The sequence below is a fragment of the Etheostoma cragini genome, chromosome 16 (assembly GCF_013103735.1).
Source record: "Etheostoma cragini isolate CJK2018 chromosome 16, CSU_Ecrag_1.0, whole genome shotgun sequence".
Classification (NCBI taxonomy): domain Eukaryota; kingdom Metazoa; phylum Chordata; class Actinopteri; order Perciformes; family Percidae; genus Etheostoma; species Etheostoma cragini.
Window position 1 is genome coordinate 21,854,996 of NC_048422.1, and position 18,857 is coordinate 21,873,852.

At 39.4% G+C, this 18,857-nt stretch overlaps 1 protein-coding gene across 1 annotated transcript; it reads left to right on the top strand.

Annotated features, from left to right (window-relative positions):
• The first annotated feature begins 5,285 nt into the window (after nt 1–5,285).
• Nucleotides 5,286–17,578, top strand: tbca (tubulin cofactor a). Its single transcript, XM_034896205.1, has 4 exons — nt 5,286–5,522; nt 11,220–11,325; nt 14,428–14,514; nt 16,661–17,578. Exons 1-4 carry the CDS (start codon nt 5,470–5,472, stop codon nt 16,739–16,741), a joined length of 327 nt encoding a protein of 108 aa, XP_034752096.1. The 5' UTR covers nt 5,286–5,469; the 3' UTR covers nt 16,742–17,578.
• The last annotated feature ends 1,279 nt before the right edge of the window (nt 17,579–18,857 follow it).

An 18,857-nucleotide genomic window follows, 5' to 3' on the forward strand; every position in this document is an offset into this window, starting at 1 on the left:
TCTCTCTCTCTCTCTCTCTCTCGCTCTCGCTCTCTCTCTCTCTCACGCACGCACATTTTTCTGTCAGCCGTGTTTACTCATTGACACACGCACACACACACGCACGGACTCACACACACACACACACACACACACACACACAAACACACACATAGGGCAGTCAATATTACGCACACAACCCCGTAGGTGCTTTAAGCTTTTTTCTAATGGAGAAAATAGATAACAGATTTTTTTTTTTTGGAATGTAACTGTCTTACACACAAACACACACATGCGCGCGCGCACGCACGCACACATACGGGGTCGAGGCAACGCGTCAGAAAACTCCAAAGTCATCCAGTTTGCTCTAATCATTACAATTAGTCGTGAATTATCACCGGACTCTGACAGACGTTCCTTGTAACTCTCTTTTATTTCCACCCCGCGCTAATCAGCGGCTCTCATTACAAACGCTGATTAAACTGCAAATTACCCAGCAGCGGCCCCGTCCGCGCCTACCAGAGCCTCGCTCAATATCAATTAAATCTAGCAGCCCGTCTGTACTCTCGCGGCGCTTCCAAATGCTTGATAGTGCCACTTATTAGTTTGGAAAACTCGGAAAATACCAATAATCAACGTCCATGAAGCGGCGGGGGAACGAGCCCGGGGTTTTCCCACCTCTCACATGCAATCACACCAGCTTTGCCCGGTATAGGATTTCTCCTCTTCTTCTCCTGCTGCTGCTCCCATGCATGCAGACCTGGAGAATCCTGCGCCATGTTAGATTCATGTGGGAGAGAAACATACATAACCATTAGACAAGCTCATATCTTCTGGATTCATATTTTGAAGCAGTATCGCGCATTAATGCATTGCAAATCTCATCTCTAATCTCTAAAATGTCAAATATAACATAATTGGATCGTTCCGGTTGCGGAGAGAATGACACTGGTTTCTACCTCTAATGCTAACTAGTTTAGTCTTGGTTTAATATAAATTAATAGCAACACATTATAATTTATTTTCCATTAGATGGGAATCCTGGTCCTGCATGTTTCTATAATTCAACCTCTGATCTGCAACGTGATAAGCAAGAGAAGGATGTTACTGGGAATTTAAAATACTCACTTATGAGTAAAAGTACTGCATTGAAAACGTTACCAAGATAGATGTATTGTTAGCCAAATGTATCAATACTCATTGTTATTATAGAAATGTCCCCTGTCTGTGTTACACAGTAGTTTATTATATTAGTGGGTGGTGTTGACTCTGTGGAGGAGGATTTTAATGTTTCAGTTGATGGAGCTAATGTAACTTCCTTTCAAAATGTTGTAGAGCAAAACGTATGAAGCATTAAGTGGAAGTTTATTAATTATAAGTTTTTGGGCTATATTTCTGCCATACCATGTCTTGTTTCAGATTAGTGGAAAATTCCTAACTCCACATTTTGGGGTTTCTTTTCCACAAATGTGTCTCTTTGCATCTGTAGATTTCAATGATAATACACATTTTCAAAGACCGTTTGCTCCAAATGAGTTTAGTCATCAGAGATAAACACCAAACCTTCCAGTTCATTCCTATCTATATTCCGAAGCTTGTTGAATTCTTTTTGTACAACAGGGCTTGAGCATCTAAATGTCAAACAAATCAAATATTCATCGAGCTTCATCCAGTTAACTCAAGTATGGACGATATCAACCCATACACAACCCAATGTTTTATTCATAAAACAACACAGTGGAAATGGATTGTTTTTATGGCTGTTGACAGTATTTTCTGATTTATGAAATGATAACAAGAGGTATCCAAAATCACCTCTGTAAATACAAACAACCTTTTAAACCTGGCTTCATCCCATGTTCATGTTTCTGTTCTGCAAATGTAGGCATATTAGCACATATTTAATAAATCAAATGCCTCATTTGCATATGCAAACATAACATTTCAGAAAACTTGTAATGCGAAAGATGATGTTCTAATGTAAGTAACTTAACTGGGTTTCATGGTGATATAGATCACTCTTGCATCATTTTAAATGGAGGCATCCAAAATCCCCCTCTGTAAATGTCATTAAAGGACATTAACCCACTTTATGCAAATGCAGTTATAGATATATATAAACACATATAGGCATATATACATGTATATAGACATTGTATATATATGTATATATACATATACATGTGTATATATATATGTATATATACATATATATCTATATCTATATATATGTATATATATTCATAGATAACTGCATGTCCATAAAGTTGGTTAATGTCCATTTACCTCGATACAAATTCTAATAATTGACTTTTTCATGTCTGTTTAACTTCAGCAAACCTTGTCTTTGCAGTTGTTTACAAACCGTTGCGAGCCCTACATTGAGTGTAATAAAGATCTAATTTATTGTTGAACTGAGTTTATATTGGTCTTCTCCGGTATTAAACAACATTTAATGAGTCCATTTCTATTTGCCAGGCTTTAATAATTGTCATGTCTAAATAAACATCACAGGTTCTGGTGGCGCAATAAAAAAATGTATTCACATGTTTAATTTACTTGGCAGCAAAAAAATAGATTATCCTATTTACTGTGAATCATCACAATATGTACACTAGCGTATATACAATATTTTTTCACTTTAACTTAATTTGTGGCTCAATTTGTAAAAATAAATGGGTTAAATAGACAGTGATTCTGTATCAGAGTGGAATTGTTTTACAACAAACAGCACTACCAGTATATTGAGGACGAGTGTGTCTTCTCAACCCACTATTCTCACACCAAACTGTTGTTGTGGTCATATTTGCCTGTCACTTCACCTATTTTCACCATTTTATGCCCTGTTTTATCATTGTTGCACCACTTGAATCACTTCAGATTGTTTTCTTTTTTACTCAAACCATTCTTTTGTTCTTCAATCTGACAGTGACAAGCTAAAATATTTTTCATTTTGACACTTGTTTTGAAAAATGATGAAACCTCACAATCAACCTATGTCAAAAGTACCGCAAATTGCGTGGCTTATAATAACAGTGAGGATGTGTTCAACACAAGTGGAGGGTAGATTCTATTGAAATTATTTAAAGGTTACATTTCCTCTCTCTATCGTAAAGAAGAAGGTGTCTTCCGGCTCTTTCATCAGTTTTGAGTTTTGTTGTTATGATCAGTTTAGCAATTAAGACATCTGAAGTGTGTTTTTAACATCCTGTATGAAGTAAGTATTCAACTGCTATGCCATAATGTGCAGAAATGTCTTTGAGTAACATAAACTTTTAATGGCATAGGCAGGCTGAATTGTAATCAAATATATATTCCTTTGACACAATCAGTTGAAGAATACTATGAAATTGATTCTTTTTTCATAGATCACACAAATCAATATCAGATGCACACAGATTCAAATGATATTGAATGTGCTGTCTTTGTAACACAGCTTTATAAGCCATGTCAATTGTTTAGCTTTATTGATATACTGTGTAAATAAAGCAATTGGCTTATTCTAAACCTTATAAAACCTTAATTTACACAGAGCGTTGAATATTTGTCTGTATATAGAGTTTGCTGACACTGAAGGTTTACCGTAAAGCCATATTACTGCAAACTAAATACAATCTATGTTCTCTTATGTTTTTTTCCCAGGTGGCAAGGCAACAAAGACAAAACACTTTGACGGCTGCCACTTCACATCTGGTTATTTTTTTAATTGAACCATTAAGTGCATGTTTGCGGATAATGACCCACATGCAGAAAGGTAGGAGACTCCACATACACCTCAGTAGATAAATAGATAGATACACAGATAGTTAGTAATTATCAAAAGTGCAATATTCACAGCAATGACAAAAGAAAGGAAAGTTCCAGGAAGTTGCATGATTGTGATAATGCTGCCAAAATTCCAAAAAACTTTTAGTTTTTTATTGTGCAATCTAATTGGGCACACATGATTTGGTTGAGACGTCCCAACATGTCATTATCCTGTTAACCATCCCAACCTCCTCATGCACCTTGGACAGCTGCCTTGTTGCTGGCAGCCACAGGATCAGGTGTTTCTGTTCTAGCCTACATGTGCAGACAACAGAACTTTTTGAATTTTCCACCATGTCTATTAGTAACCATTTTTATAGATCCCTTTTTCAGAGATCCCAAGAAACGAATTGACCTTGACAACCTTTAGCTCTTCTGAGGGAAGGCCCAACCAATCCCAGGTAAGCTATTAGAGATGTAGCTCCCACTGTCCTGGATCTTTTTCACGGCGTCCTCCCGTGGCTGGTCATGTCCCCTGAGTGACGTCATACCCTGAATATCTCAACTGGCTTATCTCAGTGTGGAGGAACTGCAGCGGGACCATACACTCCTCCCACATCACTACACTTATTTATTAAACTTATTGTTATGAAGCTGAGTAAATCCCTCCACCTTGCTCCTAATGTCAGAACAGTCTCTAGAAGTCAAGTCATCTTTATTTATATAGCACATTTATAACAACATAAGTTGACCCAAAGTGCTTTACAATCAAGGGAGATGGTTTAAAGTCTGCCTCGATGCACATATAAACAACATTAGGCTACATAAATAAAAAGTACATAACAAACACTACAATACAAAATAAGTTGGCTATGCTCTCAGATTCCCATGTAAAAACCATGTAAAATCTGGTGTAACTCTTAGCTGTGTAACACACCAACATGTCACTTTACCTCGTAACTCCTTAATTGCTCTTACTTCACATTTATTACTAGTTGTACAGTATATCCCCTATGAGGATCAAAGAAGGCATATCTTGTCTTGTCTTATTTTGCCACCGTGAATAATAAAATAGGTTCAAGGTCTTTTTTTTATCACGTGCACAACAATTAGGCCTACAGGGAAGCATTGTTGGCAATCAAAATCTTAGGTCTCAGGCTCCCGCGCCCTCTAACAATGCTTATAAATCATGAATAGGAAAAAAAAAGGAAGATCACACAATCGCACAATAAGAATTTAAACACTTAGCAAATAAGGACTAAAATATAACATTACACAAAATGAAAATAAGTAATATAAAAATAGATGGAAATGGTGATGCATAAACTGGGTGTAACAGGTATGTAGTTAATGCATGAGGCAATAAAAAGGCAGAGGTGCAAGAATAGTTGACCATTCATGGTCATAAGACTCCAATCCTCCTGCATGGCTACTGTATGATTTGTGTCCTCCATAGAGTTCTAACTTTGGTTGTTTTGGAATAAGATATGACTTATTTTCATCAGTATCTTTTTCATCATATCTGTTTTAAATATAATTGTTGAACAAATGGCAGAACTCCCCTAAGTGCGTTCTCATACTGGATCTGCTGTGATCCACGCACTCGATAATCATCAGCTCCTGGGGATCGATTTATCTGCGAGCAGCTGGTTTTCACGGACTTCCTACTTGCACACCGTTTACAGTTAGCAGTTAGCCACCGCGCGTTACAACAACTGCGTACATTAGCCACAATCTACAGCCATGGCAGATCCAAGAATACGGCAAATAAAGATTAAAACTGGCATCGTTAAGAGGTAAGGTTGGCTTTTCGCTCCAGTTTAAGACTATTTAGCATGTCAAGCAAGCTAACTACGTAGCCTGCAATAGCTAGCTACATCAAGTGGCATAGATAGACATAAAGCTATGCGCTAAGCTAGGGTAGCGAGCTAACTAGCTTATCTGATCGCAGAAGCTGGCTCTGCATTAAACCCCACCGCACACGGAGGAACGTTTGTCCGTTAGTTTTTTTTAACTGTACACCGGTGCTGTGGAGCGGCCTATAGTCTGGAAGCAGTTCTTTTGTTGTGTTTGAGTTGCTTCTTTGGCTGCTATTGCTACTTTGCTTTTCTCAAACTGTCACGTATGCTAATGTTTGAGGTCACTTGCAACCAAGGGCCTAGCGTTAAACGTTGTTTTGTTTTGATATTGTTTTCAGTTAAATATGTGTAACGGTAACGTTAAATACAGTACGTTAAATACTGTTGTTTTGTATGAGTAAGGACATTGTAAGCAATGGATAATCCAAAGCAAAAAATCCTCGAATGTGTCCTTATTCCTGGCTAATAAAGCTGATTCTGACACCAAAATGAGATACATGACGTGGTCCAGATTGTCAGTTAGAAAAATAGACAATGCCAAGCTTCTTTAAAGAGACTCTTCCTACAGCATTGTTTAATACTCCTAATATACAATCAGAATCATATTTATTAACTTACCAAAGCAAGTTGTAAGACAAAGTAATGCTACAAGCAAGAACCTAAATACAGAATATTTCTATTACACAGTAAAGTATGCAAAATGAGACCAACAAAATAACATCTGTACAATATCAATGTTACTATAGTAACAGAGGTCCAGGATGTGCTAATGTGATGTGTAGTTAGAGTGGGCCTTGTTGATGAGGCCCAATGCAGTCAGGGAGAAAAACTATAGCTATAAAGAAACATTCAGCCTCAAACTGGTCATTGTTAGATAAACTAACGCTACACTGCTGTTTTTAAACACAACTCTGTTTAGCTTTGTTTTATCTCCATGTACCATTACTTCCCCCACCCAGTCTGAGCTGACGGTGGACCTTTGTGAAGATGTAGGCAAGACCTGCACAGTCATGAAGCTGCATCATCTAGCTTACTGCTACTGTTAGTGTGGCCCATGGTTATCACATGGATGTAAGGCCTACAAGTTTACTGTGACTAAGCATAACATATTAATATTCTATAATGCGTCAAATATGGTGCTGTTTTATTTTCCACACTAAAACATTAAAGTAGGTTTTTTCTCCTTAAAGGTTTGGAGGTACCTATCTGATCTATCCAATCTGAATTGTTTTACCTCTAAGCCGACTCTCTTGATCAATTGTTTCCCTATCATTTTATTCTAAAGGCTTTTAATATTGATGCATCTGGTGAATAAATGCGAAGGTATATATTTAGTATTAATTTTCTAATTTATCCGTCTTTTCCTATGGCCACAGAAACGATTTCTTTTCCATGATCTTAGCTGAGTTAACAAAGTGGTTGGTACTCATATTTTACCTTAATCAAGCTCTCTGCTAGGTCTTTGTTCAAGTATTGCTAGATTATTAAGACATTTGTATAATTCGAATAAACCAATGAGACCACATCTCATCACCAAAATGTCTTTTTTATTTATTACACTGAGCGTGCACACCGTGGTGTCAGTGAGTGACAGTTGGATTCAAAACATCTCCAGAAAGCACAGAAAACGTGTTACTTTTGAGAAACAAAAATGGATCAATGCAGTGCAGTGTTATTCTTTTCTTGTACGACTGAAATCTACAGTAGATCCTACTCTGGTCATCACTCATACTCAAGGAAAATACACTAGCATCAAAGCTTGTACTAATATTTGTGTAGCAACAGATGGGAAGTAAAGGAATTAATGAATATGATCCACCAACAGTAGTGGGTTAAAATGTAGTGTTAGACCAAATTCTGTCCTGATTTTAAATCCTAGACTAAACTAAGCTGCTGCAAGTAGCATAGAGTAAAACTTCTATAGCTAGAATAGTTTACTGGCAGAATGATCAGCTGTTCTCTAGGTCTAAGTCATAATCATGAGAGTTCAATGTTTGATCTGCCAATATACCAATAGAGTATATAGTTAAATGGTCATTTTGGACTAATGAGCTCATCAGAAATAAACTGGTCTGATCTTTCCATGACTTTGTTTTTTTTGGACACCATTCTGTCAATGTCATGATGTCAAAATCAAAAGAATAATGGATAGAAATACAATACCTTTTAATTATGCTAGGGCTGTACCAGACCTCAAAATGTTGTCAGTCGTATTGGATTTGGCTGTTTCATTCAAATATTAGACTTTTCATTTCAGTTTTTTCCAGGTATTTGAATGGGGTCAGGGTGACAAAGACGTTCACACGATCAAGTAAACAAGTTAGCCGTCCGAGCTAAAGCGTGCTAACCACTGTAGCTGAGGGCAATGAAATATAAACATGGAGGCTCCGTAATTGGAACTACCGCGAACTAAAATGGCCAACACACTCTTATCTGCTCCCACAACTGCAGCACAATCCTACAGCTTCCATTTTACCTTTCACAATAAAAGCCCAACTTAAATTCACTCAGAGCATTTTACTAAGATAACTCAATACACAACAACACTAATGACTATGAAATCTCCCCCCCGACAATACGTATTAAACAAAAGTCAGAGCCGTGGGAAGTTGCTCTAAGTTGGAAATTCACCATTTCAAATCACAGGCAGAAGATAGCATTATCATTATCTTAAAGAATCTCAGTTGACTGAGGGGTCACCAACTGGTGATTTGATTATTTGACTTTTAGAGGGCAACGCTAAAAGCTTCTTTTTTTTTTTTAATACATGAAAAATCTCGGACAAAACAAAGGCTTTTTGTTGTTCTCATCATCTGGTTTAAGGCTACCTATTAAAAGAGTTGGCATCCATTTTGAGCTAAATTTGTACACGTCTAGATACTTTACAATGCTGGAATGGAAAATACTGTATATATTATAAGGAGTGGTAATGTGCGCCGTCTGTGAGAGTATTTCTTGTCGATCAGTAGACCTCTAACTCCCTCCTCTCAGTGGCGATAGCGTAATGTGCTATTGATTGTGTTTTGCTGAGGTTCAGATTACTAACGGGCTCCCTGACGTGCTAATGACGGTGGCTGGGTTTCCCATAAAGGATAATGTCACCGACTGTCCAGTGTAGGGAAGACAATAATACAAATGGTGTACTTTATTAAGCAGTAACTACTGTTCCGATGTCTTTTAGGGTGAATATACTATTTGATACTACCGATATTACATCTCACCTCCTCTAGGCCAAAAGTCCTATCTTGACGTGGGCCCTTATCAAGCTGTTAGGTTTAAACGTACAGACTGTCATTGCTTTTTGTGTCTTCATAAACTTGTGTCCCTCCCGTTATATCTCTTTCTCCTCTGTCTCTCCTTCTTCTCTGCTTTTGCCTTGCTCCTTCCCTCCTCCCTTTCATATATTGGAGTTGAGAGGAAACCTGCCTGCTCTTTTAACCAGGCCTATTTCCAATGGCTTTTGCACATTCCAGTCAGTGCCTTTTCTGACCTAGCGAGGCGGATGCCCTTAATAAAATGACAACAGTAATTTGCCTTTGTCATTCCGGTCCCAGCACAGACTACACCGTGGCTCAAAAATACAGTGCTAGAGGAGGCGGCCGAATGTGTGTGTCGGCTGGCTCTAATTCTTTTTTTTTTCTATTTTCCAGAGAGCTGCCTTTTCCATTAAGCCTGAGGTGGCAGGTCTATTTAAAACCAGCCGCGACCCCACCCCTCATTCACACGGCGCTCCAAGTCTGGGAGAAATAAGAAATTAACATCAGGACTGGAAGGGGAGGAATGGACATTTTGTTATTAGACTGTCCTTCAGTTTTATTCAAATTATTCCAGCCTTCCTCCCTCCATCTTTCCCCCTCTCTTTGCCACCTTCTTTGAGTCTAAACAGGTGACATTGCTCACTCTGCATCACGCATGAGAGTGGAAGGCAGGAGCTGCTATTGCATATGGTGCCTGTTTAAAAGCTTCTTGATGGAACCTTATAAGAATGAGTGGTAATTGATGTAAAATATGACAGAGTGATGTTGGCTTCCTTGGCTAAGCAAGGAGCAGTGCAACACGGAGGGAAGGGTCTCCGGTAATGTTACTGATTAATGAAGGATCACTCACTTACGCACACGCAGGCTGATTTTATGAAAAATTAAATTTGTGTTGTCATTCCGACAAGCAGGCACAGGCGGAAAAAGACTATTAGTTGGGAATCATTATCAATAGTGATATTTTCAAACTCCATTATGCCAATCAGGGTCGGAATCTGTTGAATAGATTTAGTTCCATTTGGCCCGTAATTGATAAATAATCAAAATTTATCAATGTACTCGGGCCCATTTTCACTAACAATCAAGGAAAAGAGGCCCATTTACCACCTGACTTGGTCCAAATTAGGGACTAAATTGATGATCAATTAATCACTAAAGTGTGTGTGTGTGTGTGTGTGTGTGTGTGTGTGTGTGTGTGTGTGTGTGTGTGTGTGTGTGTGACTGAGAGAGATAGAAGTGCTTATAAGTCACATAAGCACAGTGGTAACATATGAGCTGAAAAGCATACAGGACAACAAAAGCTTTTGTGTGGATGCTGCTTCTTTACTCAACATGAAAAAGACTGTATAAAGTAGGTTTTAAAGCACTCCCAAGCGCTGAAATGCTCTCCCTTCTAGTTTCTCAGTAAGTTCAACCCTCTTCGTGGGGAAGAAATTGTGGCAGAGAATAGTGATATCAATTTTACCGTAAAAAAAATCGTGATTCATATTTTTCCCCAAATCTTGCAGGCTTAATAATAAATAAATAATATTCGAAAAAAGCTTAGAGACAAAACTTACCAAAAGAAGTCCACTGTCGGCCAACTACAATCATTAAATCTGTAAAAAGTCACGTAGTTACATTCTATGGGCTAAGGTGGTGCGCTTAAGCCTTATAAGGGTAAGAAAAACCGCGTCAGTATTGAAGTGGTCTCGATGTGTACTGTCACTCCAGAGTCTTAGTTTGAACGTTTTGGAAGAATTTCTTTTTTTTACGTATTTAAATGTTTATGTAAAAAAAAAAAGCCCCACTCAATTAACGTGAAATAAGCCAAGCACATGTTTGTCTGTGTGATAATATTTTGGAATTATCATTTAGTACTTAGTTGTGTTCATTGTTGTTGGATGAATGTGTCATAACTAATGAGATTCTGATATAATATACACACTATATCAGATTAGTCAATAATCGGTTGGTCAATAAACTGATTAGTTGGTCCCTCAAGTTCATCCGTTGCAAAACTGAAAATATACTGCTTCTGAAAAATTAGGATTTTATGTCAAAGCACGAGGGGGATTTGTACTTGGACGCCAGTACTCTGTGTAGCAGCAGGGAGGAGGAATGATGTGTTCGGGTGTTATTGAGGTGTGTATCTTACCATCCTGTGGGAGATGATCTCACTGTGTCCCCTGACTAAGAGGAACGTTGGAGAGAATGAGGATAGATGGCCCTGTCTGTAAAAGGTGACCATCACAGCCCGACTTTTTTCATGTTTCGGGCCTATATTATCTGTCTGGGAGGCCGTTCATTCATTCTTTGTGTTTGATGGAACAACACTGTGTGACTGCCTTTAACCGTGAACTGTCTTTTCCTCTCTTCCTGTCCTCGCTGTCTACAGGCTGGTGAAAGAGGAGATTTCGTACAAAAAAGAGCTAAGCCAGCAGGAGGAGAGGGTTGAGCGCCTGAAAGCAGAGGCAGGATGTGAGTACGTCATCAAGAAACAGGTATGGGGGTCCTCTGTTTTGCTTCTTGTATACCAAACAACTATGTATATACATTTGTCTACATCAGTCGTTTTCCCATTGATCTTAGACAATGAGTGAAGAGGTTTTGCTTCCCCGTAGTTAGGAAGTGAATTCTATCTTGATGATTTGAGTAGCCCCTCGTTCATGTAATGAGGTCAGTCCACATTGATAATGAAGAATTAGGTTTTGAGAGGAGAATCATTAGTGATTTGGTGATTTGCTTGATGCAGATGTAATTAAATCATGTTACTTTAGAGGAGTTTGATAATTACTGACACGTGCTGGTAATTTGGTGTCCCTACCCAGCCCTCCATCATTGTGCATTGGCGAAAGCAGTACAGGGTTTGAAAATGTGTATGACTGACATGTCACTGGCTTGCTTTACGTGTTGATAGCATATTAAACACTTTTTTTCTAAGACTTTTTACACTTCTACACGTTTTTTTTTTACTAACATTTTTAAATTGAACAGAAATGCAGAATGACAACACAACGACCTAGAATGGGGTCAGATACACGGGTACAGTTCATTACACAGGGATTTGGGCCAGGAAAGGCAGTAATCAGTGTCTGTTAAATGAAACACTCCTGTTTCACATATTTTAGCCATGCTAGCACCATGGATTGAAAACACCTGTGGGGTGCAGACCTGAAACACAAAAACAAAATGGCTCTCTTCCAAACAGAGGCCAGAGCAGCGTTAGAGACGTAACACTCCAAGAATGTCAAAGTCTGCCTGTTGGTCGAGTGGTTGGTCCATCACTTTGTTCACACTGAAATGTCTCAACAACTATTCAATGTATTGCCATGACATTTTATACAGACCTTCATGATCTCCAGTGGATGATAGTCAATGACTTTGGTGATTCCCTGATGTTTCCTTTTGCGCTGCCATGAGGATAGATGCTGTGAAATTTGGTTCAGACGTCCATGTACCTCTCAGGTTGGTGAGCCCCTGACCTTTCAACCAGCCCCATCATCAGGTCAAATTTAAATGTGTCCAATGTTTTGGTTTATGACCAAATACCTTCAAAACGCCCGCCTCTCCCATCAGCCTAGCTGTACTTTGTGTTAAGTGCTAATTGGCTAAATGTTAGCAAGCTAACTCGCTAAACTGAGATTATACATGCTAATATTTAGCATGTTGCTATTGTTATTGTGACCATGTTAGCATGCTCATGTTAGCATTTAGCTCATATCACAGCTGTGCCCGAGGACAGCCTCACAGAGATGCTAGGCTGTAGACTCTTAAGTCTTGTTCACCACAAAGTGGTGAGTAGAAGGATGTGGGTCTCTCCTTTCTATGAAGTGTGGATTTGACTCAAGGGGGTAAGCCTCTCTTCACAACGCGTAGCTCCAATGGCGCCATTTTGATGCTAACAAGCCATCACCTGCCGTTAGCATTCCATTGACCACCATTAATTTTGACGTCACTTTGACAGCAAAAAACTTTACATCTGAAGCGTTTAAAGTCTCTAATTGTCCACTGTTTATTTTTAAAGAAATACGACAATGTATAAAAGGCTCTGTTACCATGTACCTCATGAATGGCCCCGTAGCGGCATAAAAAATGTGAGAGATGTGTCAGGTGTGGCCGACCAGTAGCTCCCATAATCTTCTCTACATTTAGTTGTACATGGTTGTCTTTCTGTTTTTACTGGAGCACATACAGCCTGTCTTGGAGCGGCCGCTCTCAACTTGTCAATATATTATGTTGCCTGCATGGCGTTTTTGAAAATAACCACAGCTGCAACCGCTTTATCCACATTGTGGGACATTTATTGTACAGTGACAATAAAAGAACCTTGAACAATGTGCAGTTTAAAGTATTGTTACACAAATATTGAATAAATACAGTTTGAAGCCGAAATAATCAAAAACCTAGTTTAGGCTTCTTGTTCTATTCAAATAAATAAAATCCCTTATTTGATACATTTTTATTGCAACCCTAAAATTCTTAATCAGTCCTAAATTTGTCAACGAGGGAGCACATGTGTTAGCGTTAAAGCCTGCGCAGAGCGCTGGGACCCGGTCGATTTTCTCTTTTTACGTCCTCCAGGCAGTTAGGAACTGCACAGCAGGCAGCGCTTCTGATTATGTTTACTGGAAACATTAATAGTGTGTTTTTGTTTGTTCATTCATAGACCGACTGCTCAGTGTGAGCAGCGGGCTTGGCTGGTGTTAAATGGGAGGATTGGGAGGCCAGATGGATTATGGTTGGAGATGAGAGGTCTGAGGCAGGATGGATTAGAGGTTTTTGTTTTAATGGAATCAATACGCTGTTAGTGTCATCTTTATCCAGCGCTGATGGGATCATTCCACTGCACTGGGAGGGCACCATGACTTTTCTCTGTTGCAGCACTCTTCTGTTTAGTCTGCCTCACCTTGTCCCATCTAGATGGCAACCAGCTTGACTAGTTGTCTACCGTCTTTCAGTGTGTCAGCTAGTCTGCCAGCCAGCCTGTGTACGAGTTCATCTGACTGCCTGTTAGTGTGCATAACCGTGTAATGTACATGTGTGTAACCGCGTTCATGTTCTGACTTTCCAGCTTGACAGAGGGCTAGGTGAGGAAGCATCTGTCATGAGTGAGTGTGTCTGACAGCGTTAGCCAACTCTTCTCTGCTCTTTAGGGTGCCAGCTGGGGGAATTCCACATTAGCCGCGGCTGCAAAAGTTCCTCAGGCTGTAACACAGTTTCACTCCAGGCGTAGTAATACCTCTTTACGCCTGATCACAGTGCCCTCGCCTCAGGGTTGCTTCATTTATCCAGTTGTGCAGTCAGATCGAGGTGGTCCCCCGCTGCCCAACTCCCTGCCCGATCGATAACTCAATAACATATTTCATACCTCCCGCTTGTCTGGAGATGTTAACCACAGCAGAGTGTCTGTGGTACACCCTGCATGCTACTGCCAGGAACTAGGCTACAATGAAATGCAGCGAGTAAATATGCCTGGATCTAGCTGTTTAAATGAATGTTTTAGATTTGGAAAATAAATGTTTGATGTGTTGATTTTTGGAATGAGAAATGATGACGGTGGTTGAAATGAATAAAGTGGTAATGTGGTCTCTGTGTGGTCTCAGGTGGAGGTGTTGCAGGAGGCCAGAATGATGATCCCAGACTGCAAACGCCGTTTGGCCATAGCACACGGAGATCTGCTTCAGTTATTAGTAAGTATCACAAGGGTAAAAAAAACAGTTTCACCTCACAACAGGACAAAACTGTATTGATTAAACTCTAAATCCATTTATTTTTGTTGCTGTTACTTTAACTAATTTGTCATCTCGTAGAAGAACTACCTGGTGTTTGTGAGATATTTTAGACAAATGATGACAAAAACACCTATTTATTATAGAATTAGCCTGAGCTTGGGGTTTTTTTGTACCTCGAAACACCATCTCCTTATTTACAATGGTGTTGAAAATGTGTTTGGCAGAAAAAGAGCAACACAATTTGTGTAGAGTCGAGTTTCTGGCCACCTGACAAATCTAGCTGTTAGATAAAGTCTCTAACTTTGTCTGTCAGCTGTTTAGTGCTGGGTAAGTAGTTTCTTTGTGTGTTTTCACCGCTTTTTTTAATGGAGACAGCTCCCTGTTTGTATAACTAAAGCACCGAGCGCAATAGAGGCTGAAACGATCCGTAGGAGTGCATAATATTTTTGCCGTCTAGAAAGCTAGCTTCCAGTACTGCAGTACTATAAATAAGAACACATGAAGGCATTTTTGCTATGCCAATATTGTTTGACTATAGTCCCTAATACTCATTAAAACCTTAAATACTCGTACAGTGTTATTGGTGGACAAAAACACAATATGTACTGCAGTTAAATATGCAGTCAATATGTACTGCTAGTTATTTAGTTATTTCAACCCAATCACAAAAATATATATTTTTTCATTTCCCCACAGTGGTATCTTGCCATGGAGATAGTTTCTATTTGCATTTGCCCATGCAGATTTTAGACTTCTTCTATCATTTGAATACAATGGAGCCGAATGGGATTTGTGGTGCTCAAAAGATTGCACACGGAACACTTTTCAGGCCCTGTGAAAACAGATAAACAAAGGTAGTAGCACACAAAAAGTCTACAAAATCTCTCAAAATGCTGCCTTAAGTTGGCTTGACCATTTTTATAAGCCACGCCATTGACGGATATGTAGGGATGTCACTCAGTACGTTTACATGCACACCGATCTTCCAATATTATTCTGAATGACAATATTCCGAATATTATACTGTAAGTAAGAGTAAACAGCATATTCCGGTTGGATAATTCGAATAAGGCCTTTTTCCACACTTAGCATTTTCCGATCAAAACATGTGGGCTATTCCTTAATTATTCGGGTTTTATATGCAATCTTTGGACATGTATACAGTGCTCTCGGAATACGCGTCTCAATCTGGGTTTTTAATGCAGTTTACGGCCTCCTGTCTGTTTAGGGCTTATGGTCGGCTCTGTGCGTTGCTATGGTTGCTGTACACAAACAAACAAACCAACCAACCAGCCTGACTGTTGAGCAAGGCTCCAGACCCGATAAGAAGGAGAAACACAGCTACTTTTAAACATTATCAAAAACTTGGCTAGCAACAGGTTTGGGGATATTTTCACACATCTCTATGCCGACCTTTTCGAGAAGCTGTTTGAAGAAACGAAAGAAAGACGCAGTGTTAGCACGGTCCAACAAGTCAGCCGCCGCCTGTATCTAATCCTTCAGGACTTAAGTTGGGATGCTAGAAGCAAACATAAGCATGCATGTCTCAGGGTCATCGCGATTAATGCGGAGCAACAGTCAGCCAGCTGTTGGTGTGAGTCACTCACATGAGAGCTGGATGGTAGGCATAGGGAGGTAACCTGGAATTAGCAACATGTCCCCTTCACCTATCACTCATCCTGCAGCCTTTCTTCCTTTTAGACAGACATGCACATATGCACACGCTCATCACAGTTCATTAGCAGCGCTGTCACTTTGGTGACCACCACAGGAGCTCACACACTCGCTTAATTAAAGGACATGGACACCGTACAGCCACGTCATTCCTTAACTGCTAAATTTAGATCCTGGTAACATGATGGCTAGTGAAGTATGATCTCAGGCATTACGTTTTTTGACACACAAACACAAAGTAACATCACTTTTGTTGAAATATTTTTTATATAGACATCGACAGGATAGAAGTTGAGGATAGTTGTGGCTTTATTCTTAAGTACTAAGCTGTAATTCCTTATTTATGGGTATAGGAGATGGCAATATTGTTCTTAAATGGCAATAAAACACAAGTGTGTGTGTATGTGTGTGTGTGTGTGTGTGTTTTCAGGAAGCAGAAGAGGATTTGGGAGAATCGGAGGAGTACAAAGAGGCTAGAAGCGTATTGGACTCAGTGAAGCTTGAAGGATGATTTCTGATCTGTTTCTGTTCTCACTGTGAGATTCACTTGCTTTAAATGTCCATTCCTTTCGTCAGGCCCTGTTTGGAACGGCGGAGGCGAACTGAATCCATTCAGAGTGTCTGTTCTTGATGTAATTATTTCTACTGTTTACTGTTAACGTGCCACCGCATTTGATCACACGCCTCCTGTGTGTAAAATCCCACAAGAACACAATGAAACATTTAGTTTATTACGTCAGAGGAGTAGAGGGGTTTTCTTAACATATTTTTCGGCACACTGATACACAATTTGGACTTCAAAGGCATTATTAAATACACATGTGTACGTTTTTTCTGCAAATATGATCACTTTCAATGAGTGGGTCCAATGCTGGATGGAAGTATGAAGGCTTTACACTGGTGACTGTTGTAAATGGTGAAAAACTGGAGATCCCTGTAGTGGTTTTATGAAGTGACAGTTTACCTTAAAACTTTTCAGATACATTTTTGCATTCCTTTAATTGTATGTGTCTGAGTTGCTTAACCCTGCAGGGCTTACTGATGATGCATCCCAGAATACTAACCAAAGCTGCAGGTAACGATTATTTTAATAATGGATTATTCTATTGATAAAGAGCTTGGTTTGTGAAATATTGGAAAAAAAGTGGAAAGCCCCCCACAAGTTTTCTCAGCTTGTTTTCTCTGTGCAAAACACGTATTTGATGTAAAACAACTAAACAAGCAGCAAGTTATCATATTTGAGAAACTCAAGTCAGTGAATGTTTTAACGATTATTAAAATCGTTGGGATTGTAATTTTTTTTCAACCTACTAATCGATTTAATAAACTGATGGTTTCAGCACTAACCTGTTGAATTTAATTGCACAGTGTATTATCCCGTAAGGAGCGGTGTAATGGGTTGTTACATGGATAGCTACAATAAAGAGGAGCACTTTGGGGGAAACCCTGTCAGTCAAAAGACAAATGTTGGTTATGGCCATGAATGATTAAACAGGCCTGTCTGTCCCTGCAGCAGTTCCATCTATTATCCAAATGGCCTAAAAATAACGACACCTTGTATTAAGGCTGAGAGAGTCCTTCCTAAATAGTCTTACTAATAAATGAACTCAATTGCCAGACAAATTAAGGTTACATTTGACTTGATCCTTATTTTACAGATTTTGATAATTATCGGGATCACCCCAAAGTCTCATTACCGTCCTAATGAGGCGCTGCTACTGCGTGACATCTACCCCGCTCCATCTCGTTAAGGAAATCGCTCTTCAATGCTGATTATTTTATTTGGAGGTATAATTATATTTCTTTCGGATAAATCACGGCCTAATCGAGTCTGTGCAGAGGGCAGCGGCGCTAATTGAGGCATGAGATGCGGCAGCGGGGTGCTGCGTCTGGGTTTGTGTGACCATGGGTTTGTGTGACCATGGTGGCTGGGTAACAGCTATTCAGATCCCATACTGACGTAAAAGTAGCAGTAAACAATGTGTATATGGAAATTGAGTCTTTTTATACGAATATTGACTTTCCAATCTAAAGATGCTGGAGAGTTTATTGCCATAAATACAAATGTGTTTTTGTGTAAAATGTGACAATTGTCCATCATATCTATCCATTCAAATCCAGGTTATAGTCCATTCCCAAAAGTTCCACTGGCCTCTTCCAGTTATGCAGAAAAATATGAGTCCTTTTCTCGATGTAGTGTCCAAGTTTTTCCAAAGTCGCAACTTCTGAAACAAGAGATCTCCACATAGAAACAGTATGAGGGGCATCACCGACCCACCTGATCATTATGGCCTTCCAGGCTAGCATATAAAGTGACTGAATCACAGCTCTGTCTTTTTTAAGAGAGACAGGAACCTTCTCAAGCAAGAAAAGAAGTGGCTCTGCTGATACCTGCTGACCTGTTGCTGTACTGACATCTGTGCACACCGCCTTCCAAAACTTTGTATTTTGTTGCATTCCCACAAACAACGCAGCCTTGCCCCTACATGAGATTTACGTTTGAGACAATTTGGTGAGGCTCCATTTGTATTCTTACTATAGGTATATGGTGATAGGTAGACCCGATGCAGAATACTCTATTGCAACTCTTTATATTTATTGCAAATCAAACTTTTTGAGGGCAATTG